Source organism: Lepisosteus platostomus, chromosome 14 (genome assembly GCF_059453375.1).
Source record: "Lepisosteus platostomus isolate fLepPlt1 chromosome 14, fLepPlt1.hap1, whole genome shotgun sequence".
In the NCBI taxonomy this organism is placed as follows: Eukaryota; Metazoa; Chordata; class Actinopteri; order Semionotiformes; family Lepisosteidae; genus Lepisosteus; species Lepisosteus platostomus.
In genome coordinates this window covers 33,159,063-33,184,413 of record NC_142624.1, presented here as the reverse complement: position 1 = coordinate 33,184,413, position 25,351 = coordinate 33,159,063, and the positions used below count along the sequence as shown (strand labels likewise).

The window sequence follows — 25,351 nt, the reverse complement described above, 5'->3', positions numbered from 1 at the left end:
AAGCAACACTGCACAGTAAGTGAAATGCAACCTTTTACAAAGTGATTTATAGCGTGAGCCTTCATAATGCTGTCCTTCACGAGACTGAAATATTACATTTCTAAAAAAACAAAATAAGGGCATGGTATGCATCATGTTGCACAACTTCTGCCTCCACAGAAAAGATGTTTAAGGAAACCATTTGTATGTATGGCTTTGTGAGTGCATTATAGGGTGTTGATTTGTTGAATGTGCTGAGATGCTAAAGCAGGCTGGTGTGTACAGAGTGTTGAAGCCAAGAGAGGTGCTGGACATGCACCTGCATGTACTTGCAGAAACAGACCTAATTACCTCCAGTGTTTCACCCTACTGCCCATCACACCATGCATATCTGTTGAAGGTTCTCTGGTACATGTGCAATGGCTGAGCAGCCCCATTGACCAACCTAATCCAGGAACTCGGCTATCCTTACAATTGTACTTTTCTACGAAGGGAAGTGATACTTAGCCTTCCTGTACTAAAGAGAGCAGCTCCTCCAAATTGTGGTCTAATTGTTGTAATCCCACTCTCATCTAAATCCACAACTGAGATACTGTAGGATGCCTTAGCAGCTTTACAGAACCCCTGCCAGAAAGGTCTACTTGCCACTGTAGGGCTTCTTTAACAGTTCTTTGATGAGTGATGCATCTCATTTTCATTCCCTTAAGGTTGGGCAAACTACTGCTGAGATTATGTGGGAGAGGAGAACTAGCTGCTAAAATAGCTGCTGCTTGTTAAATAAGGTAGCTGGGCTGGACTTAATAAAAAACTGGTACATATTTTTTTCTCTTAAAAGAGAGGAGAAAATGATCTACTTTTTCATTGCCAATAAAAAACAAAACAACCAGTAACTACAGAGTGATGAAAGTCAGCAGGTATCTGTTTTTGGTTTTCATCTGTAGTGGTGAACACAAAGAGGAGTCTCACATGTTATGGGGGAAACCTATGAAAATGTAATGTAATGATGTTTGGATCAATTAGTGACCAGCAACCACACTGTCTAGTTGGGTCAAAAGGCTTGGCTTCTCATTTGCAGCCGGTTTTATGTTCTTCCATTCTTTTGCTGTTTTGTGTATGTGGTGAGGGACATGTCATGGAAAAATTGTAGTCAAGTTACATTTCTTCAGTTGGAATAAACCAGTAAAAAAAAGTTTTCATTTTTGTAGTAAAGGCTGAATTTTGTTTTCCAATCAACGCGCAAATTACAAAGCGGAGTAAATGTGTGATATACTGTTTAGCAGTTGCACAAAATCTGGTATGAGCTCTTAAAACCCACTGAAACATGTGCACGAGACACATTCTGTGTGTTCTATATGTAAATGAGAAGTAATCAGGATAATACTCAGGCTTTCACTTGTGAGTAGTAATAGTGTCATTACGTTCACTCAGCCAGGCACCTGAAACAGGTACAGTACATTATTAATTATGCATTAAAATATACAAATACCCTCCATGTTCCACTTGACTGTGTTCTGTGTTCTCCCTGATTAGTGTACTCCAACTGCATTCATTTTATTCTGTCTCTCCTATCCAGCTGTGACTTTTAAACATTAAGGACTTGGTTTTTATATCAACACATGCGAAATAATTACAGATCTCATCCCACCGGTCTAGTATTGAGCATGCTGTGCCTACTGTATATTGGGATGTAGCCTGAGAGAATTTATTTTCTTGGTAGACTGGTTTGTACAGTTTAAGATACTAAACTGTACTTCTTTCTGGAGTTTTAACAGCTAACTCCCTAATGCACTTGGAGCAAAGGTCAACTGTACTGAGCTTGATATGAAAAACCAGGTGTAGGTTTAAAACCTTGTTTCTGATTGTGGAATGTACGGGATGTCAATAAAGCTATTTTCATGGACCGGAAGGATGTTTATATTCCTGTTTGAAAAATGTTGAACTGTTGGAAAGATGTATTTTAGTCACTTTTGGGTGAATAAAGGGCAGTGTATTTTATCAGACCCTATTATAATCTATTTATTTTTTCCCCATAACATACAGAACCAGCACACGTTCATACTGTTATCTAAAGAACACACTCAGCTCAAACCATCATAAAACAAAATCTAATTTTTTACTCTTATTAATACTTATATGTTGAAGCCGGAAAATACTTATCTACTGAAGACTCTTGGTAAAGCAGGGCCTTCTCTGTAAATCCTCAGCTGCCAAGAAAAGACTGATCCCCAGTCTTGTTCACCTCGGCTTCCATTTGTGCCACAAACAGTGTCATGGTGAGGTAGGGGGGGTTGAAATATGCAAGCAATAAACAAATCCTATAAATATGGCTGATGAACTGCTAAACATGAAGGTAGCACACCTCAATAAATCATTATGTTGGGCTGTTGGATTTTCAGGTGGCTGAAGAAACTCAGTCTACATCTCTGCTGTTATAAAACTGCCGTGGCCTAAACACGAATAGTATCCTTCTGGAAAATACTTCAAATATCCAAAGTGATTTTTGACATTCCATCTTTTCATGCATTGTGGCCTTGCTAATTGTTCTATTGGCATGATGTCTACTGAGGACTGTATTGGGAGTGGAACAGGGACAGCTTTATGGGAATGTGCTTTTGGGAAGCAGAATAGTTACCACGCTAGCTCGGGGGCATGTAACGCGCCCCAAAGAATAACATCAAAGCCCGGACAGAAAATAATTTTCGATCAGGGGAATCATGCAGCTCCAGTCTTAAGAAACGTTATTGAAGCGGTGTGATTCAGGACTGTTCAGGAAGGATCCCTCATTTCTGCATGCCATCCTTCTGTGAGTTGCACTTGTCCAAGATTACACATTGAGATGTGTGTTTTTAGGTGATTTTTTTAAAAAAATGATAGTATTGTGGTTATGAAAAGTGATACTGTTGTAAAGGGCTTTTCAGACTCTTTGAAATCCTGATCTGATGAGAGGCACATCATTATCATGAATTACTTTCATTTGAAATTCAGTCTTTCATTCAATCAGCGTGAAGCAGCACTGAATTTCCCAGCAACTATACCGTTAGGGATAAAAAAGCAGACAAGATGGATGAAGGGAGAGGGAGTGGTGGTGGAGAGGGGTGGGAGATGGATATTGTAGACATTGCAAAAAGTTTCACAAAGGAGAGACTCGCAGTTGCCACATAAATACCTGAGTAAATATTGAGAGGGTAAATGTGGAGCACAGCTAATTGGATATGAATAAACTGGCAGAATATTCCAGAACTAACAAATACTCAAAATGATCACGCTCATGTGCCGCGTCTTTATTCCTGTCTTAGTCCTTTATCCCTGGTTTATTTTTGAAATGCCTTTTTTAAAGCCTTTACATACAGTATCTTCTCTCCCTGTATGCGTCAATGAATGAATCAGCACAGACTGTGTTTTGTTTTTTTTAGTCCGACTGCACTCAGTCTTGTGATACAGTGCAACACACCACTGCACCGTGCAGGTGGGCCACCAGAGCCTGAATCAAGAGTGTGTAACCCAGGGGAACCTGCCTTGCTCCCCACTTCTCCTCTGCAGCTCTGTCAGGCCCAGCTCCAAGGCATGACCTCATCGGTGCATCTGTGGGGTTGTGATCCAAGATCCCTGGCAAAGGGAAGAGAAGCCCCAGTGTGTGTTCAGCAACATGTTTACTTACTTACCTCCGAGGAGTCCAGGGAGATTAGGCCTGCCATGGTGCATATAGCAGCTTGTGTTTGCTGCACAGCAAGTGTCTACACAGGACGTGTCTGGGCAAGAAGAGAGGAGGTTCTCCAAGCTGCATATCGAACCCTCAGAATTCTAGCACAATCTTCTTTCTTTCCCTCTCCTTTCTTTCTTTGCCTGTTTTTGTGTTTGTTTTTCTCTTTGGCTGTGAAATATCTCCTTTTGCCGAGGTTTCCTTGCTTCTGTCCCTTCAGCAAGCTGAAGTAAATGGAGGATCAAAGCAGGGAGGATCCAGCAGCTGCCTGTCTTTAATGTGCTGTAAGCCAGGTCTTCGAGGGAGTGAGCAGCCTGTAAGCCCTCTTGGCCCTTCGCGGAGATGCTGCATGTCAACAAAGCGCAGCAGCAGACGCAACCTTTGAAAAGTTTAGAATCAGTCAATAACAACTTCAAATAAAATCCCCTCTTAGACAGAGTGAATTTAGAGCGGTCTGCAACAGTTGCGGTAAAGAGTTTCTAAACAGATGCCACTTTCCAGAAAGTAGGCACTCACAGCTCAGCACTGCAGCTCCCAACTCACCTTAAGAACATTAGTTACAGCCACAAGGAAGCCTTTTTAGCTCATCTGTTGCATTTGGTTGAGATCAACTAATTGATCCGAGGATCTTTTCTTGAAGTAAGCCAGGGTAACCTCTCGCACCTCCCTCAACACTTTAAAAAGTGTAAAAAAGTGCATTCTGTTCTCAATTTTAGATCTACTTCCCTGTAGTTTCCACTTGTGTCCTCTGGTTCATGTTTCTGTGTTTATCCTGATTAAATCCATAAGGTTGACATTAAAAATGGAGTCAAGACTCTCTGTTGTCTTGCTGTTCAAGATTACGTTCTTTTAGACTGACTTTGTAGGGCATTCCTTTAAACACTTTAATGTATCTAGTCACTTTTCTTTGGACTGATTCAGCAGTAGCAATATCTGATTTGCAACCATGAATGTATGCAATTTTCTAGATGCGCACAATAAGTGTGACATACTGTACTATAAAGACAGAAGTAAGGATTGTTTATCAGTTCATATATGGTTAATTAACAGATCAGCAACACTGTTAGAGGTTTTATGAATAATGAGAAAATTGCTTTTCCCTTATCCTTTTTTAATAAAGAGCCTGCATGACTCCGCAGAGGAATGAGAGTCATGACAGCTTTCCCAGGAAGCCCACCCCTTGAACTGCTGTACCGCGTTTTCTCTCAAGACTCCTCGTTTTCATTTAATCCCAGAGGGAAAAGGGGGAAATAAAGAGAGATGGGGGAGAGTAAAAGGCGATAGAACTGGAAAAGCTGTCACTGTCTCACAGACCTGACTCTTATCCAGGCCTGCAGTTATTGTTTGTCGGCCATGGGAATCGATAGGAATACCTCTGTGTGTGAGGTAGCAGGTCGATTCTGCTTTAATAAAAGCCTGGAGAATTCCTTCATGAGCATCATCACTGCCAGCCATCAGTCTGGCCAGGGGCTCAGTGAACGCTAATCTCATTAAAGATGACTATTGGCATGTAGGAAAAAAAATGTTATATACTGTACAGTACCATTTATATTTGTGACTGGCTCAGAGTACAGTACAGACCTCTGGTGTGGAAGTTGTCCTTACACCCATGACAATGAAACAGAGTGCATTTAAACAGATAAACATTAGACATACAGTACATGCTGCTGTGTTAAGGTTGCTCCCAGCTTGTCTTCTTTGACAGTTTTATTAGTTTAATTCAGCAGAGTAATTGTCAAGTCGCTCATCAGTTAAAAAAAGTTGCATTTATCATATGTTGTGATGCAGAAGCAAGTTGGAAGTTTTGAAACCATAACTTCAAATACTGCAATAAGAACAGATATTCTTCCAATTTGCTTCTGAATCACAATTGGAGTAATTGTCTTGTATACTGTAGGTGGCTTTTACCTATTTAGTGTTTTCAATTACTTGTAAGTGTCAGGGTGTGGACTTGATGAACACAACATCTTTTAATGGAAATAATTCATAAGCATACAATTCAATACCATAAAGCTTAAAGTACTATTTCCTCCCTTGGATTGCATTTTTAATTTTACTTTTTGCTTGTTGCAATGTTATTATTCTTAAACTTTTGATCCAAAGGATTGAAAATGCAAAGGAAAAAAAAATAAATAAATGAAAGAAGTACAGAAAACTATACCAGCAACAAAATAATTTTGAAGGGAGGGTGGGGGGTCGGGGAATACGGGAGTAAAACAAGGTAATGTTTTAATTGATTGTGGAAAAGTACAACAAAGATGCTATCTTAGAGTTGGCAGTTTTCCTGGTTGCTAAGTAACAGTGAAGCAGTCTCCTTGATGCACTATAGAACAGACCGGCAGGACTGTGTATGCGTCTGTTGCGTTTTTAAAGTCTGCCAGAACACAAGGACTTCAGCTGGGCTCTCTACTGGCCTGCCAGGGTCAGAGTGACCTCCTCATGTTATGCCCAAGTCATCTTCACAGGGGGCCCCTGTGATTCCGGATCAGAGAGTCGGAGCTCTGCACGTGTGTTATTTATTTAAGATGCCCGGGTTGACTTATTAACAAGAAGCAAGTCAGCATGTTTAAAAACAGTGTGTGTTATTATGTCACATCAATTAATTAATCGTTACTGTTTGTTGGAGGCAAATTCAATGAAACCTTTCATCACTTCAGAATGAACAATCTTCAGTTCAGTCAGTGCATTCAGCCTGTTAACCCCAGCGACAAATTTCAATTTCCAACTTTTCTCCTGTTGGTAAGTTAACCTTAGCGTGCAGTGCCCTCCAAAAGTACTAGGAAAGCAACTATTATTTTTGCTTTAAACAATTTGTTTTGTAATCGTGAGATTAAGATGAACGATAAGTTCAATAAATTTAATGTGTAGGTAGTTCCATACATATAGTTGTTTGTATTGTAACAAAAATCATTTTTAGTGTAGTTATCACCTCTACCGTTTTTCTTCACAGTTTTTGTTTGTAATTCCTTTCTCCACGTTTTAACTTTTCCATCACGTTGGTTAAGTTTTCTCTTGGTCTCATCTGTCCATAAAACTTTGTTCCAGAATTCTCCTGGCTCATCTTTGTGCTTCCGAGCAGATTCCTGTCTTTCTTGTTCCTGGTGTCGATAATAGGTTTCTTGTGGTGCAGCCTTTGAAATTTTGATGTCTTGGCCTTCAGCAGTCTTTGGATTTTGATACCCTCACCTCTGCACTGTGGAGCTTGTTGGAGGTTTCTCCAGTGATTGTTTTTAGGGTGTTCCTCAACAGATCTGATCATTTTTCTGTCATCAACTGCACATGTTTTTCTTGGCCAACAGTCCTGGCTGATGGGTAGTTATGCCTGTAACTGTATATTCCAGATTGTTGCTTTCAATACTACAGTTTATTTAATGATCCAAGAGAGAAGAACTAATTCTACATTTTAAAAATGAAATTAATAGTGTTGCTTTTAAATGAGAAGTGATGATGATGATGATTGTTGTTGTTGTTATTATTTTATATAATAGCCATCATCATCTTCATGGTAAGAATCACAGTTTAGACTTTACTCTCCTAAAAGTTTTGGAGGTCACTGAGTCTGCTTATGACAGTAACTGCAACATATATAAGCTAAAAGGGCCTTGTTACTATAGTTTCCGGAACTTATACAGTACCTATTGCTGGTGGTCACTATGGCTCCTCCAGGTTAGCCTTTAGGCACTGTAAGGATAATCTGTAAAAAAAATAAGTAATGGGAGCTACAGACTAACCTTCTTTTAGAATGCCATACTGTGTCTGGTTCAAAATTTGAACTAATTAGCTACAGCACTCAACACAGTGTTGTGAGTCTGCAGTGATGGATTAGTTTAACTACTGTATTGAAAGATCCACTCACTGGGAGAGGAAATGAATAACACCACTTGCAAGTACTGGGAGGCATTGCTCTTCCCTAACCACTGCTCATTGCTCCCCATGGGAATGTCCTCAACTGCAGCCAGTGTACATTTCTGTGAGTCAGCTGGGTTAGCCACCTTCCTTCCTCAATAGAGCTGCTGTGAAAAGCATTGGTGCCGACAGCTGTCACTGATTGTAAGATCTACAGTGTCAGCTCTTCAAGATTAATATTTCATAACTGCTCTGCACTATCTGTACAGGTTTTCACTGTTTTTTCCTGTCGTTGCTCTTGCTGGAATGAATATCTTCATTTAAAGATTCTTCTGTATAATAATAATAATAACTTGCCACAGATCTTGCATCTTGGAGTGACTGTTTACTCCATTGCTGCCTTTCTGACACTTTCCTGTCTGATATTTGCAAAAATTGTACTGAATTAAATGTATGACTGAATCATGTTAATGACCATTGTGAAAGTTGAGCTCGGCCTGACCTAGGTTTTCAACTCATCTATTCAGTGCAGTGTTTAACTCTGTGAGAGAAGGGGCCATAATGTTCATTGTTATGTCTCTGCTCTTCTTTATGCAGTCAATACGGGAGGTGACAGGCTACGTGCTGGTGGCTCTGAACCAGTTTGACTACTTGCCACTGGAAAATCTGCGGATCATCCGTGGCACTAAGCTGTACGAGGATCGGTACTCCCTGGCCATTTTCCTTAACTACCGCAAAGATGGCAACTTTGGCCTGCGTCAGCTTGGACTGAAGAACCTCACAGGTATGCCCCCTGGTGCCCACAGCCAGTACTGTGATTGCACTGATCTCTGAGCAGCCTGTTGATCTGTGATCATTACTCCTAATGATGGTGTTCTGTAAAGATGCACAGACAAGTTAAATGCTCTCTGAAGCTAAATTTGTTAAACTGTGTTTTTTTTTTCACATTGAACAATGAGATTCATTCTGTGTGGGAGCTGTGTTTTCATTCAGTTTTCAAATTACCTTATAAAGAGTATTGAGTCAAGGGGCATTTGGGAATGTCTGCATTCTGAAGCTGCAGGGTGCCAGTAAATGAAGGATTTCATTTTTCTAATGAGGTGTGACAATTGCAAATAAGAAAAGAGAGACACCTGCAGTAAATTTGTCAGCCTGGTGCATTTGAAAATAAGCTTAATTGGAATTCAGATCTCAGAATCCCACTATGATAATTGTTTTCTAGTGACACTCAGTAAAGACAGTAAACCTGAGAACTGACAACCTTTCAGACAGTTATGTTTTCTGCAATAATAATAATTTGTACAGTATATAAATACTTGAAATCTTGTCTAGCTTCTGGTTCTGGTTCAAAATGTCATGGAATGAATATGTTTTTATACTTAGGATGATGCTGTGAGGCAAAGGACTTGAATTCGCATCTTGTGAGGAATGTCAGGCTTCCTAAAATCTTACAGGAACAGGGCTGGATTCAGTCCTATTTCAGTCTTGCCTGTGTTGTTGAAATCTGTTAGAAATTGATTTTACTGGCTTCATGGATTGTACAAGGATTTCCACTGAGTGTGGCCAAGGATGTAAACGCAGGTTTAAATTTACAAAGCGTTTGTGCTTGAAAGCGTCTGAATCCTGTCACTGAGAGGGTTTCAGATCTGCTGTATAGCTCTATCATCTTTACATTGGCTGGTAGCACACACGGGGCATTTCCTTAGTTGTTTGTTCTGCAGCGGTTCATTTTCATTTTGCCAATATGACTGGGAACTTAGTTCACTTAAAAATCATAAAGGTCAGCACTGAAGTGCAATAAATCTGCTGCCAGTGGCTACAGGACAGTACACACTTGGCCCTCCTTTAACCTCTAATGTTCTTTATCTCGGCTTTATCTCTCAGGCTATTCTGTATTGTCTGAAGTTCAGATACATCAAAAGGTTTTTTTCCTTTAACAATACAAGGGAACTGCATCAGCAAGGACTAATTTCATATGGTTTCATAATGAGGAGGGTGAAAAGGTGGATTGCTAAAGAAAGAGGAAAAGGGAAAAGAATGACAAAGAGAGCAAGCTCTATTATTTATTCTCCTTCTTGTGTTTCTTCCACTTGGCCCCTCTTTTCTCTTGGAACTGCAGTGTCCACTAGTGCTTTTCTACATCACTACACTGTATATGAACTGAAAATATCAGCCAGCTCTGGAAAGACTGTTTCAAAATAGCAGAATAGCCAAAGTGGACTTTTCCACGAATAACAAAAAAAGTGCCTAAATATTTTTAACATTATAACTCGGAATAGAATAGAAATTGTTCTCTGAGTTGTTGGTAAATACTCTCTAAAACCACGGGGTGCCTGTAAGTGGAGCTGTCTTGTTTGAAGAGGCCGCGGCTCGAGGAAATGAGAGCACACCTGTGTTTGATTTGTCAGCCCAGTGCTTCTGAACACGAGCACATTAGCGATTGAGATCTCAGCTTCCCACTGCGATAATTGGTTCCTATTGGCAGTAAGCAGTGAAACACGTTATAAGAGGGGAAAAAAAGAATGCTGCAAGATATGGAAATGATTGTAGCTTAACTAATTGAAATAAAAAAATCAACAAAGTGCTGCTTTTCAGGCTTCATTGTTAACAGAAATACTGTATATCCATTCTAGCCCACGAATGTCATTTATTTTAATCTTAGTGAAAAGAGTAGTTTTAACTAATAGAAGTCTATTTTTATCACAACACAAGTGACTTGCAACCTATTTATATGAACATGATTTATTTAAAGAGGAAATATATTTATATATGGTGTATTTTTTATTCCATAAATGCATAGTACTCAATTCTTGTCTCTAGTACTTTGTACTATAATTTTGTATAAACTTATTTAGTATGGCTAGCTGTAATCTCTTTTACACTGTTTGTTTATGTATAAATGGTTCTGAGACAGTGAACAACGGCAGAGGTCACAAGTGGAAACCAAGATTTAAATCTAAGGACTCAAGGTCCTTCTTTATACAATAGATTGTGGCAATATGGAGCATGCTACCAAGCCATGTTGTAAAGCTGATACTCTTTCAAGAAGCAGCTGGTCAAGATCCTTAGATAAATTAGCTATTAGCTACTAACTACCAAAAAGGCTAGATGGGCCAAATGGCTTCCTCTCGTTTGTAATATTTCTTATGTTCTTATTTCTCAAGTGGCTTATTTTGAGGAGCAGCCAATATTGATGAGGAGAGGAGGTTTCCAGGACAGCGCTCTGAGTTTCAAAACAAGACAGGAGATTTATTGAGGGCACCTGTATTTATTGTTATCAGCTTTTCAGAGTGCTTTCAACTTAATTTCCAAGCCCTCCAAACTCTCAGTAAAACAATGCAATTCACGGAAGTGCAATACAGTTCTCAGCCAGTTGAACCCAAAAAAAGACACAGGATTAAAAGACCTTTCAACAACCCAGAGAAAGAAAGCCTCCTCCGTCCTCTTGTCTCTTTTCATTTAAACAATAGCTTTTGCAATTTCCATTTGTACAAATACAGTTCATTGTGCTGTTTGTTTTGAAGGGAATTTGTGTGTTTGGTGTCTGCTGTACGGTGTCTGGCTTGACCTCTGAGTTTGAGTGAGCAGTGAGTTCAGAGCTCGGAGTGGTCGCCACAGGCCTGTGAACTGTGGGGCGCTGTCTTTCACAGGCGAGGAAGAGGAACAGGCACTGCCACCACTAATCCCCAGCCCTGCATGGACGGCCGGGTAACCACGCAGTTAGTGGCTTTTCAAAGTGCAGAGGTGCAGGCGGGTTGGCAGGATTTGGCTTCTTGGAGGCAGTTAACGGCTTTGCTATAAAAGTAACTTTTCACTCTTCCGGACGGATACTGAGGCTTCCAGCACTCTAGGAAAGGAATTGGGATAAACTGCTTCCTGTATGCTACATTCTGTTTGTCAATTATCTTTAATTATAATGTAGCTATAGTTTGTAGGTCGCAGTGAGATAGAGGCAATGAAAGATGGAACTCCATAAGTATGATTATACTGTAAGTACAAGGAAGGATAGCCTATAAACTTGTCACTTGGTATTTTACTATAAAACCATGAGTGAATGAGATTCTGCCTTGTCTTCAAAACACAGAATAAAAGAACACAGAGCCATTTTTTGCCATATGATGCATTCTTTTAAACAATTTAAAAACATTTAAAATTGACATTTGCTTGTTCTCACCCGTGTCGTTTTCTCAAGGTACTGTACGTTTGCCCAAAGACGTGGGCTAGATGTGCTTGATGGTAGATGTATCTGTAGTAGTACAGATAGCACTGTCCATTACAGCTCATCACAGTGATTTCATTCACCCTGTCAAAACCATCTGCTGCAGTACTGTCTGTCGTATTTTCCCATTAAGGAATATCGATGAAGAAACAAACATTCTAGAAGGAAATATATTATATATGCATATTTTTTATTTGCATTTGGAAATGTAATCAGTGTAATTCACACAGATTCACATTCAGTATAGTTTTCATGTGCACATGCCAGCAAAAGCCTGAGCAGTCCAGAACCAGTCCAGTCCAAACCAGAACCAGACCAATCCAAAAACCAGACTGGTTATGAGCCCCAAAAGGAATCTGATGCCTGCAAGTTGATTAAAAACTAAATTAAATTCATCATACACACATTTGTCACAAAAAAGAACTATACTGTATGGATTGATGTCAACAATTTATTAAGTTAATTTTCTTAACGTTGGGCCTTTAGCACCGCAATGCTATAAGGGCCTGCAAATTTCAAGAAGCGAACTTCATGAAAAGCTGAGAGTCTCATTTCCCTGTGGTTATACACGAGCAGTTTACCCCAGGCCAAGCATGTAATCCAGTTCATTATTCCTGACTCCCACACTGTAATAACTGCACACAATAATCGCTTTGATTTTACGACCATTGAGCACTTAAAAAAATGATACTTGGCAGAAAACTTCAAGTCATATTAACTGTTTGCAGAACAGATCCTGCTTACTGTCTGCCTTCTAAAGCTCAATATTCTTACAATTTTATAGTTTTATTAACGGCAAGTGCCCCTGTTTCTATTATTTTACTAAAGATAAAGTGGGACTCAATGTGTAACACTGAAGAATAGCCCCACACTGTCCTTTCCAGCAGTGGGTCTTTTTCACAGCTTATCTATTGTATAGAGATTGAATCTATTTCAGAATTTCATAAGCTTGGGCTCTTGTACTAATTGTACTAATTAACTATATATAGTTTTACTTCAATATGCCTTAATCTGCCTGCATTCAGTACCTTTTATAAAAAAGCATGAACAACTTGTGAATTCTTTAATTTATGCGATGGCAGTTTTATTTCAATAGGAAGTTTAGGAGTCTCAGCAGGGCAGTTTAGCCATGCAGGTGTAACAGGGCTCAGTGCGCTGAGCGAGTTACAGGAGTGATGTCACCCTCCTCTGAATCCCGGACAGTGCAGAACTCTGCTGAGGCAGGGGACCTGGTCTTTTTGGTTGTACTCTGTCTAGAGTGGAGATCTCCATGCTCACAGTTCGTGGGCGATTGGGATGGAAAGCCGGCTGGGACAGGGAGAGATTCCCAGCAAGGAGAATATGTCAGGAATTTACTCTTGCACTCCACAGGTCTTACACCTCAGAGGTGACAGCGTTATTTTTTGCTTATTATTTAACGGTTTTACAACTATATACTGTACACAAGTACAACATATGCCAAAATGTGAAATCCTGCAGCTTTTGTTGTGGTTTTGATGAGTTAGCTGTAACAACATTTACAACCTTAGTAAGAAAGCAGTGATTAAAAAGTACTATAAAGCTCAAGATAATTACTGTTGCCTAAGGCTTGTTTCGATATCATTATACACCAAGTAATTCATTAACAGTGTTCGCATATTTGGAAATATTTTTGCATTATTTTGAAGGTCATGTTTACTTTTCTAAAGTACCACGATTCCTGATGCTTGATTAACCCACATCAACACAATTCTATAATAACTGAATAAATTGCTTAGCCAAGTAACTAAGTCTGACTGACTGTCTTTCACTATCCGGACATAATCATCACCAGAAAATGGTGTACTTGGAAAATTATGTTAAATTGAGCGAACAGGTTTGCAAAAAATCAGATTTATTTCACTTTCATGAAACATGTACAGTAGTGTAAGAACCTGGTTCTGCACGACCCCTGTGGCACAGAGAAGCCTGTAGTATGAAGTACTGGTTAGAGACTCTGGGCCTGTAACAGAAAATGTACAGTATCGTGTCCCAGGTTGGCACTGCTGTTGTACCCCTAAGACAGGTACCTTGCTCAGTTTGATTAATAAAACCTTCCAGAGGAGTTACAGTATATTCTCTGTCCTTCTAGTCCTTCAGGTGACTATTTGCAATAGTTGGAGAAAGATGTTAATAAAAGGCAATTTTTTGTTTCTCAGAGTCATGTTCTCAGCTCTTTGGATTTGAATGGGTTGAAACAGGTGACCTCTGTTCTTGGATCTGTAAAGTCCCAGTCCTTCAGGTGTTTTTGATGTCTTTAACCTGTGTCTTTTAATAACTATTCTTATTAATAACATAATCTTGACTATTCAAGCTAGTAAAGGATTAAATAAGGTAACGGTTTTAAAAACAGACGACTCTGTCCCTCTGTAAGACCTGTGATGGAGGTGCAGGGGTTACAAGATGCTATTTGGATACCTTCCATTTAAGTATTCGTAAGGTTATAGGGCAGAGAGTGGCCAGAAGCCATTCTCATATTTAGGCAATGAGATGAAGAAATTGTGTTTATGAATAATAGTGTATGCATGTTGTTCTCCGGCCTGCGTGTGCACATCTAGCATTTCAGCAGGTAGAAAAAGTGTTTTTCCTACTTCCCTCATCCTTCAGAAGCAGTAGATAGTTACAGATGCTTAAGAAATATTTGTTTTCATACAACCCCCGTGTTCTGTGCTTTGCTGCCATTTAAAGGTTGTGTTCTGCTGACCAAAAATGTCATCTCAACATTTTAATTAAGGTAATCTTCAAAAGGAGTTGATTGAGGCAGGAGGTCGGTGGACTAAGTATTAAAATATATTAATTTCTACAACAAGCGAGGCTGTCTGAGCTCAGTGCTGTGCTCAGCCTTGATGTATTCTCCTCAGAGCTCCGCGGATCAGTCTGCCAAGACACTGTCAGCCCAGGCAGTGAGAAATGTATACAGAACACCTCATATTTAAGGCTTTCTAGTGCCTCAAAGAATATACCCAAGACTTCAACAACAAAAAAAATGCCTGTGGTTACGACCCTAGTGCAGTTGTACTCCATTGGATCATATCAAAGGAAGGGATCACAAGTAAATGAATTCTTTTAGTGTGGTTTTCATTTTTGCAGAGAAGTGTTATGCCTGAGCAACGATTACAGCAAGGAGAATGATTTCTATCATGGTCTATACATTAGAATCTATATAGGTTAGCCTGCTGTGCACTTTAGTCACTAAGGCTACTGCTTTGGACTTTACTGTGCTGTGTGTTGTAAGGGAGGTTAGGTGGTCAAAAGGTTATTAATTAGACTGGACTAGTCAGGTTGGTACAGTGTGAAGTTTGGGAGCAGGAAGGGGTCAGTGTTGTTGACTTCTTTACACAAGTCTGCAAAACCCCAAGAGAAACTACCTCAAATTTAGGTTATGCTGTGGTCACGTTCACACAATGCCGTGTATACAGTAGTAATGGGTGGTGTAAACAAACATTCATATACATACTGCACACACTGTAAACAGTACACAAATACCAACAGAAATGTGCAGAAGAAAGTTTAGAATGCTCCTGCAAGACCCATCTAAAGCACCAATTTTTAAGAAACCACCACTACTTGAAGAGGGGACAAGAACGTTAAAATACTTGGTACACAGAGAGACATGTACTCCTGGGAAGCTTAATAATGGTACCTTCCCTTGCAAAATACCAAGATTAACCACCTGTGAAGTGGTTAGAAAATCATCCTCCAGCAAATGTGTGTCTGAAGAAACAGTTAAATGTAACCAACCTACAGAATGTAGTTCAGAATCTAAATAGACATTTAGCTGACGCCTTTGTGGAACATTTAAAAACCAATTAATAATTAATTAGGATCAATCAATTCTAATTAATACCACAACATTTTTAGTTGTCTGACACTTCAGGAGCAGAAATCATACTGCTGAAGATTTTCAGATTTTCACAATCTGTGGAAAAAGTAAGGGTAAAAGAACAAATATTTTTCACAAACAGAATGTGGTACTTTGGAATCATTTGGAATGAATGTTTCTTCTGACGTCTGTTACTTTTTTTCAACATCAAGTTTAATATATTGTGTTTAGATAGTTCCTTATACACAGCCAAAGAACCACTTTTGTGTGTAAAATCCTGAAATAAAGGACATTGTAATGGCTTACACATCATTTTTATGTATGGCACAAAAAGTCTTTTCAAAACTACATACTGTACATGCACTGAAATATAACATTTGCTATTTTAATTTAGCACCATTTTTTGATAGAGTAATAAAAGGAAAGAAACACACATGTACTCTACATATGTTGTCACTAGATTCTGCAGTTCATACAGTATGGAAAATATGTTTACAGGCATATAGCCAGCATTAACAGCAGAAACATTATGGACAAGAGAAGTGTATGGCACACTCTTGGCAAAAATAAATCTGTGGGTAACTTGTATTGTTTTCAGAATAGACAACAGTATGGTACAGTGTTTCTAAATGTATACTGAGTGTCATCTACTATTATTATATCGCTACTATTATTATTATATTTAGTTTTTCATTACAGTGGATTTTTCCATAATATCATTTACATGGATACTCGGGCCAAAACTTGTATTAAGTGACAGAATCAGTTTTCAGTTGCCAAGATGAGATGGAAGCGAAAGGCTAGACAAACACATTGTCAAATCCTGAGCTATTTTTATACGCGGGGACAGCTGGCTTGCCTGGTGGCTTCTTGCTGCAGCTAGCAGGAATGCAGGGGTTCAAGGAGCTTTTATCCCAGCTGTTGTGAGCAGGAAGCCCAGATGATTCCAGAAGGAGAGGAGAGAGCTGACAACCTGCATCACGGTGCAAATTGCGCAGGAAGGCTCTGAGTCACAGTTCATTTATCCACTTCGTCTGTGTCGATTCTTTTTTATGGTCTCCACTATAATGCAAATTACTGTACGTAAATACTTTAGACTTTTCAGCTTGTTCAGAGTTCCTTTCCCATCCGTTGTCATCTTTATTTGACTGTTTGATTTTTCTGTGTTTCTGCCACAGACAGTCCCCTACTAGGACTGAGGACCCCTAATGTACTTATACATTTTCTTTACAGAATGAGTCAAGTCTGTCCCTCTGGACCCCCACTTATAAGTGACTCAGTACATCTTTAATCTTTAAATCATCCTGGACAAGAGGTCAGTCCAAAGCAAGGTACACACACAGAGGGACAACCTAGAGGCAGCATCATCTATGATTTTGGGAAAAAAAGAGTTTCTGGTTAAAACTACTGAAGATTGTACAAACTCTGCACAGAAAGAGTCCCAGTCTGGAATCAAACCCAGGTGCCAAAATTGTGCAATCCTGTTATGAACAGTATAAAACAACTTACTCAACTTACAGTATAGCATACCTTACTTTCTGTTTTATTTTCTTTTGAGAGTCTTAACACCGAAGATGAAATATGAAATTGGCCCTTTCCTCTTTTTTTCTCTCTCTCTGTTTCTGTTATGCAAGCTGTTGTCTTGGCTACAACACGTACACAGAATGGGCACAGTTTTAATATTCTGAAAGTCTCAAAAGCAGATAGGATCAGGGTCATTGAACATTGTTTTTTTTTTCTGACTGCACTCTTAATAGATTGCCATGATTTTTAAAATGGAACAATATTACAATTTAAAATGTCTGTTTAAATAATATATGACTTGAGACTATTAGCATTCATGTAGTGGCAGACTATAAATGAGAACACATTTACAGTATAACTCTGCATTTGAGGTTAAAAGCAGAGGCTTCAAAGCAAATAGTGGTAGGATTCTGCAAAAATGAGTAAAAATGGTTTCCTGTATAACAGCCGAAATTCTACTGCTGCCTTGTAAATTTCTACATAAACTTACATTTCCTTACCCGTTTTGCACTCAAAAGTCCCTTGGCTTACTCTGAGCATTGGCAGGCATTTCAGAGCCTTCCCTCCTTAAGGTACTACTCTACTCTTAATATCAGTAAGACTAATTAAAGTTCCTTTGTTTACATTATCTTGATGATCTCCTTTGTTCTTTTTGTATCCATGTGCTCATTAAATATGAATCTCTTAGTATTTATGAAGAAGCTTCATAAAAGTGAAATATTACTTTATTAACAGTGGAACAGGGGTTGTTGTGGTTTTCATTTCACGCTACTGAAGGGCTCCATAAAAGAGCAATGCATTAGGCATTAGGTCTTCAGAAGTGGAAAAAAACATGGACAAAGAATGATTTCATGGTCTAGACTATACTGTGTGCCCCTAACCTTGAGTCAGCTTAATGTCGGCATGCTAGCATTGGAAGGAGCCTTCTCAGAGGTGGTATCAGAGTGCCAGCGTGTTCATTGTGAGCCAGTTTTGTACACAGGAATACTGTTCAGCACTGTGTAATGGTGCTGAGTTCTATAGTGCTGTCTCGTGGTTGCTTCAAAGCAAACACTGGAAGGACTGAGCAAAATGCAGGATAATGCTTTAAGATCCAGTGGTATTAAGCATAGTTTGGGGCTGTTTGTCTTTTTTTTCCTTGCTTTGAACATGTAGTGAAAAGGACAAGGTCTCTCTGCTCGCAGGTTTAATTCAGGTAGACGATACGGGCTGGCAAGGTCTGCCTTTCCTGCTAAACTCAATATCGTTTCTCTAACCTTAGGGCTCAGAGTGCTGGAAAGATTCCCAGTCCTCGCACTGTTGATCATGTTCAAACACTCGCTGCCTTTTTTTACCCTTAGTTAAGAGTGAACCCACAGGAACCTAAACAGATTGCTTCAGGAGGCAAAGAGGACTGCACAATGCCATTTTAGCTGCAGAGTAATAAAACACAGTGTGCACCAATGCAATGAAGTAGAGATGAACCGTCAACTGACTGAGAGCCAAAATGTCTGAGAGATTTGGTTTTGTTCTGCTGTTATACTGAAGGTACAGCTAAAGTCTGTTTCCTACGCAGGTCACAAATCTGAGTCCTCTGCAGTTTAGCTTAAGAACTGGAAATGCAGTTTTATTATCCTGTGCCCTGAAATGGTATACTGAATAAAAATAATAATTTGGCTATTACAGGTGATGCTCTATTTATGTTCACTTAATTTGTGCCTTTTTATGCTACAATAATATTTACTGCTTAATTGAGGTTGAATTAGTTCTCACTTTAAGACACTTGGGCATAGCCAGCAACAGGGAACTTGAAGACGTGTTTGGGACGATATAGACTGTGCGTACCCAGTTGTGAGCTGGGATGAGCAGCGTCACTTTTTGGGCTGCCTGTCTCTTTGATCTCCTAGCCACTGCTCGTCCCCCATCATCTCATGCTTGCTAAATAAATCAATCACTTCTTTAAAATAGTCAATATAGACTTTAAAGTCTTAGTCTGTCACTTATGTTTATGTGGTGTAAAATCTAAAACAAAACAAATAAAGCCCTACAACAAAGTGACCATTCTTAAAAAAACAGAGAAAATAAAAGATAGCAGCACAGTTGAGATTTGTCTTCCATCTCGTTCGTCCCTAGCAATTCTCTAGCAATTTTACATGAAACTGACGTACAGTTTGAAAGGGCTAAACAACATTTCATTTGAAATCTTTTTCCTATTGGGTAGTTCAGTGCTCATGCTAGGAGTGGACCCAGAATACATCTTCCCGATTTGCAATGCACTCTTAAGGCATCTTTTTCTTTTTCTTGTCTTAATGTACAAGCTGTTCTTCAGGAACACATCAGCAGTGTACAGTAAGTGGAGAACATTTAAGCAAAATGTGCAGCAAAGTGCACTGTAGTGTCACTCCATCTACCACTGAATGCAGCACTCTCAGGGGTGATGTGCTTGAGCCATTCTGTACCAGCAGCCCCAATACACAGTGGATCAGTTGGAGAAGTGAGTTAACTTAAAGGGAACACATTGCGCAAACCCATAGTAGAATTTATCCAGGGCACCAAGATGAACACATCTATTCTTACAAACAGTGTCATGGGATCCTTAAGGGACAGGCAGTCAGGACCATATAGTAATGTCTCACTCATCCAAAAGAAGGCACTTCCTTCAGCACAGTGTCGCTGTCCTGGAACACTGGTTTGAAAATGCTCATCCAGAAGAAAAAGTGCCACCTACTGGTTTACAAACACCACTAGCAGCAACACCCTGGTTTTCCATGGACATCTCCCAATCCAGTGCTGACCCAACATTTCTTAGCTTCCGAAAATTGATAATCTTGAGAGATTAGGCCAGAAGGTAATGGGGGTGATATACTGTACAGTGTCCTCAGCCTTTGTGTTATCTGCTTTATTAAGAAGGAGCCAGAGGTGTTGCTTTTTATTAATATGAAGTTTGAATCTATAAAATAACTGCTCTTACAGCAGAACCTGGGAGCGTTCGTATAATTCGATATGCTCTGATATTCTTTCTCATGACTCAAGAGCAGCTATAAATGAACCGTTGTATGAATTCTTACTCTTAATAAACCATTAAGATCAACCGTATATGAGAAACACAACAATGTACCTAGAAAATTATAAAGTAGTCTATTTGAAAGTGAATTTTTTCTTATGCAGATAATCTGACAAAATGACGTCTGTAAAAGTAAATCCATTTCTGTTTGCTATTTTGGAAAGAAGTTACCAGAAGTCTTATTTCTTAACAGTTTCTAGAAAGCATCTCATGAAAAAAAAACAAAACTAAACACTGTCCTCACCGGACTGTGCATTGAGCCATTAACATCAGAAAGGAAATTACAGAATTGTAAGAAAAACAATCTAACCCAGGTTTACTACTCACTAGACAGCAAATATAGGTCACTTCTGATAATCATACATGTCTAAGTGCAGTACTGTATATGGAACATGCTATCAGTGTTTACTGAGGTTACTGATTAGTAGGGTCTGGCAAGAGCCAGATGATTAGGCTTATCACCAAACTCTCCTGCCCCTGCATCCGAGATTGTTGCCCTTCCACAGAATGCCTTGCTTGGTTTGGAAAACACCTCTACTGCTTTGTGTTAGGCTTACAGATGAAGAAAGATGTGAAGGAAAAGCTAATAAGATCAGATAGGAGAATTATTGGTATATCACATGGGCCAATCCTGATAAATGAGTACCCTTGCCCTCTTTCAGACAGAAAACATCATGAAAGTGTTGCCACGGCTTCATAGTTACTGCTTAATGGAATTAAAGATCTTCATTACAAGCATCACAGTCAGGTAGCCATCATCACAGAGGCCAAGCATGGATGTTACACTGTATATCATCTTAAAATTGACATCTACATGCACTACCTTCTTTGTCAGTAAGGAATGCAAAAAGAATTACTGTCAGCACTGATTTTTCTGTGCTCTCTGAAACAAAGGTTTAGGATTTTTGCTCTGTCTGATTTGTGCTTATAGTGATATACTATACAGTAAAAGCTGTGGCATGTATCTGGTCTTGTTTCAGCGCTAGTCTCTCAGCTGGGTGCTGCGTGCCTGGGAAACAATCGCCGGCATTGCTTTCCGCCAGCCCCACTCCGGCTCCTGGCTCCTTTCCAGCAGGATTTTCTTTTTCTTTTGTTTTTATTTTAACCATTTGCCTGAAAGTCGATGGGTAGCCATAGCCACTTACCTGTCCCTCAGAGCCCCACAGAAATCAGATTTTCCTTGATTTATTACATTTATCATCAATATTTCACTGAGAACGACAAAATCAGCTATTCTGAAGGACACTTTGAGGGACGCTTCCACACAGGCAGAGAGAGGGAGAGAGGCACATTGCGATGTAATGAATGCAGCCTAAAGCACGTACCACATCTCTGCCAAGCGGGCTGGGTATTTTAGCATGCAAAATTCCTGAGAACCAGGGTTCAGACCCTGCCTGAGATTCGGAGCAGAGTTAGTTGTGGGAGCTTAAGGATGACCTTTATTTGACCTTGGGATAATAATAATGAAAGAAGTAAGAGTGATGCCAGTGCTCTGACTGTCTCAGTAGTGTTCAGAACTCCACCCAGCAAGGGACTGTCAATGGCAGGCATAGGTTCAAATCCTGCCCAGGACTTAAGAGCAGCAATCGGGGTCAAGATTGATGAGATATGACCAGCTGTGGAGCTCTGTGTAATCGGGATTGGCTTTTAAGTCTCATTGATAAGCAATTTCTTGGGTAAGCTCACAAGACAAGTTTACATCAGTAAGGGGATCCTTTGGTCTACTATGATTGTGTGGATGTCTTAATCCAAGGAAACACTGATAAGAAAAATACTCCCCTGCAATTTTTATGCTGCCTCCATAGGAGATGTCATTTTGCTGGAAGGTGTCTTCTGCTCCCTGTGTTGGGATGTTTGTTCCAGCTGTCTGATGATGTTTGTTCAGGTGCTTCACTGACAGCTACAGAGGGATTTGAACTACAGGTAATCTTGTATGTTGTCGAAATCTACCTAAAAAGGTGAAATTCAAAATTCAAAGGTCATAGTACCTCCTCATTTAAACACCGATACCCTAACCTTATGGTAAGTAAGGTTAAATTACAGTAAGTGTGTTCAAGCACGATGCTAACTTTAAATAACAATCAAGCATAATTTTTCTTTTTTCTTTACAGCATATTAGAAGGAACTACAACCACTAGTCCTACTACCACATTGACTGCACCACCACTTACCACTTGCTTCACCACTAATATCCAAGAATGGCTGAATACAAAATAATAAATATTACAAATATGAGTCGGTGCTGCTATTCTGAAGGCTTTCAAAAAAACCTTGCTTTTCAGCAGTGCAGCCCAGAATGACATTAACAGCTTTAAAGCCATCTTATACAGGTATGTGCTGACTGTGTGCCTGTATTTCAGGCACAGTATTTGACCTGTATGTCAGCCGTTTGCTTGAAACAAGTGTATAAACTGCTGCCTCTGCCTTTTCTGAACCCCAGGACTCTCTTAAAAAGAAGATGATTTGTCTTAATTACACCAATTCCAGAAAGATAGCAGAGGTTAAACATTGCCATTCTGCCTGACATTTTCAAGTGCATCTGGTTCATTATTTAAGATGAATTATAGATATTGTAATGCTTATGCAAACTTTTTAGGGCCACTAAGAGTCTAGAAGAGTGTACAATGAATTCAGATACAAATTACCACCTGCTGGGTATGCCACATAGCAAGATAAAATCCTACTGCTGACTAATATTTCCATTAGAGCATTGTTTTACCTAAATATGTTACTTTCAATTTGCTTTGCCTATTGTTCTGTAAAATTTCACATTCTATCAGATGCATTGTTGTGCTTAAATAAACTAAAAATGTCATTTTATTTTTGTATAATGTAAATGGTCAAATACACAAACTAAACCAGCAGTATTCGGTCCATCTAGTCACTAAAGCTCTGTGTATACTGTACTTTGTTTTCCATTTAAAACTATTTATTTTAAGTGTCATGAATTAATAAGCTGTAAAAACATAAAAAGATTCTATTGGTACGCATACATTATTTCAGATGGCAGCATGAGATAAAACCAACTTTTACTTTGAAAACTACATATGCTGTAAATAACACAATTTGGAGAAATAAGTAATAACAGAGGGAAGCCTCTGCCCTGTGCCTAAATCGTAGGATTCTCTCTGTAGTGGCTTGGTGACTCATATGCACTCAGGAATTAGCTAGATGCCATGCTGGTTACTGTGGTTCACTGAGTGGATAGTCAAACAGCAGCTCATACGTAGGGGAGCCAAAATATATAGGAAAATGTAAAGCATAAGTGTACAGACAGAAGTCATGTTTGAATGCTTCTCTGGAGTGCAGAGTGCATCTTCCTTGAGTGAAGAACTACAGAACCCTCTATAGACAGACATCCACTATAGCAAGCACTTACTGTATAACATCACTCTATGCATGGTATACTTGGCAATGTATATAAATACAATGGTCTTCTTGGCTACAAAAGCAAACTGAAAGGTACTAGAGAGACATAGACATTACAGAACGGTTCACCAGTGAATCTGTCAGTACTTCAAACCTCCATTCAGATTCAGATCAGTGAAATGTCTGTCCTTGTCGCTAATGCAGTCTATGTCCCTGAGCAAAACGGAAGCATTAAAGGTTTTTCTTAACAAAAGCAAAACCAAAAGAAGATCTGTCAGAAGTACACAGGTGTAAATGTGGTAAAAAAGAGACTGACTGAACACTGTCCTTGGAGAGCCAAGAGCTCAGTCCCTGTGAGACCTCAGATACATTGGAGAGGGACAGCAGGGATGTCAACATTTTTATTTCATCTGGCCTTGATATGCAGTAAATACTTTTCTGTTTTTCTGTCTGAAAGGAAGGGAAAATATCATCCATTGATTGTCAGTCACTTTTAGTTGCAGCATACAAAGAAAGTCTAGTAAAATGCCAGTGAATAGAGATCTTTGCAGTTGCAAGGCACAAAAACACATACTATACTGTATATTAGAGCCACCGACAATGCAGATGAACATTTAGACCAGTAGGCCTCTGCTGTGTAGTGTTGTTTTCTCGTTAAACTAACTATGCATTCTTCCAGTATATGTAATCTGCAATAATGCATCTTTAATTGTTTTGGTGTGAATAATATTTCTGGCCTCTCTGCAGCGTTAACGGTGTAGGCTTCGCTTTTGCTGATGGAATTATCCTGTGTCAGCATTTCAGTACCACAAATGTACTAGGCAGAACTTGGATCCAGTTGTGAGGACATTATGGATTTGTGTGTGATTGTGTGTTTAGAGGTCTTCTTTCCTAAAGCTATGAAGAGTATACAGTAGGTTTGCTTATTCCACTCGATTCCTTTGGAGGGTTGTTCTCTTAGTGTTCTTTAGCATCTGCTATAGACATGTCTGATTTTCTGCTAAAAAAAACTGCATATCCCACCAGCCTTTTCATTGAGGGGTACCATTTGCAGCGTGTTCAGCTTTACCCATGTCTTTCCTGGCAGTTCCTGGTGCATTCTGAAGGTGCTCTTTCGAAGAGAATTCCACCCCTTTGTGAGGTGCCGAGAGAAATCCTTTGACCTGGAGTACACTGGAAGCCTTGTTAAACAGCTACTGTACCTTTTGCAGGGGCTGTTCCCTGCTCAGAGCCTGCCCTCAGCCAGCCTTCTCCCCAGGAGAGCCTACCTGCATGCAATGAGCCATGATCTAGATAAGAGCAATGAACTAAAAATTGAGAAGAAAATGATGAAAGAAGGAGAGTGCTGGAGAGCTACTGAAAGAAATACTGACATGTCCTTCCTCTGGATATCTCAGAATGGGTCTGTGGCATCAGAGGTACAGTATTAGAGAAAAGGGTCAGGTTTCTTGAAGTTATGAAGTTATTGTTAAATGTCAGCCATCTCGAATCCTTTAGTAGGCTTTGAAGAGCTCTACTGTTGCCACTTACTGTACCTCTTCACTTGTGACTCTTCACCTTTCACCCTTTGATGATGTAATCAGTGTATTTTAACAGAGTGCTGTCGCTCCAGCCCTGGCTTCTTGGTAAGAGAGCTTGCTGTTTTTATTTCTTTATTTTTTGGATGAAAGCTTTTTCCCTCAGAGCCAGACATGGCCTGTAGGGGAGATGAAGACATTCATCACTCCCAAGATAGCTTAGCACCTGATCTAGTCAAAAGATCTTTAGGTTTGTATTCCATGCTGCAGTGGCCTACACACACCTCCTGAGGGTGGCTTGGCCTGTGCACCA

The 25,351-nt window shown here is 39.5% G+C and overlaps 1 protein-coding gene across 1 annotated transcript in view; it reads left to right on the top strand.

The window, feature by feature from the left end:
* The window catches only part of LOC148649289 (receptor tyrosine-protein kinase erbB-4-like), a 372,283-nt gene that overhangs the window by 211,977 nt on the left and 134,955 nt on the right, over window positions 1-25,351 (top strand). The window contains exon 3 of the mRNA XM_088605758.1: window positions 8,123-8,309. Within this exon, the coding sequence (XP_088461884.1) occupies window positions 8,123-8,309 (187 nt within the window). The remainder of the gene's footprint in view (window positions 1-8,122; window positions 8,310-25,351) is intronic.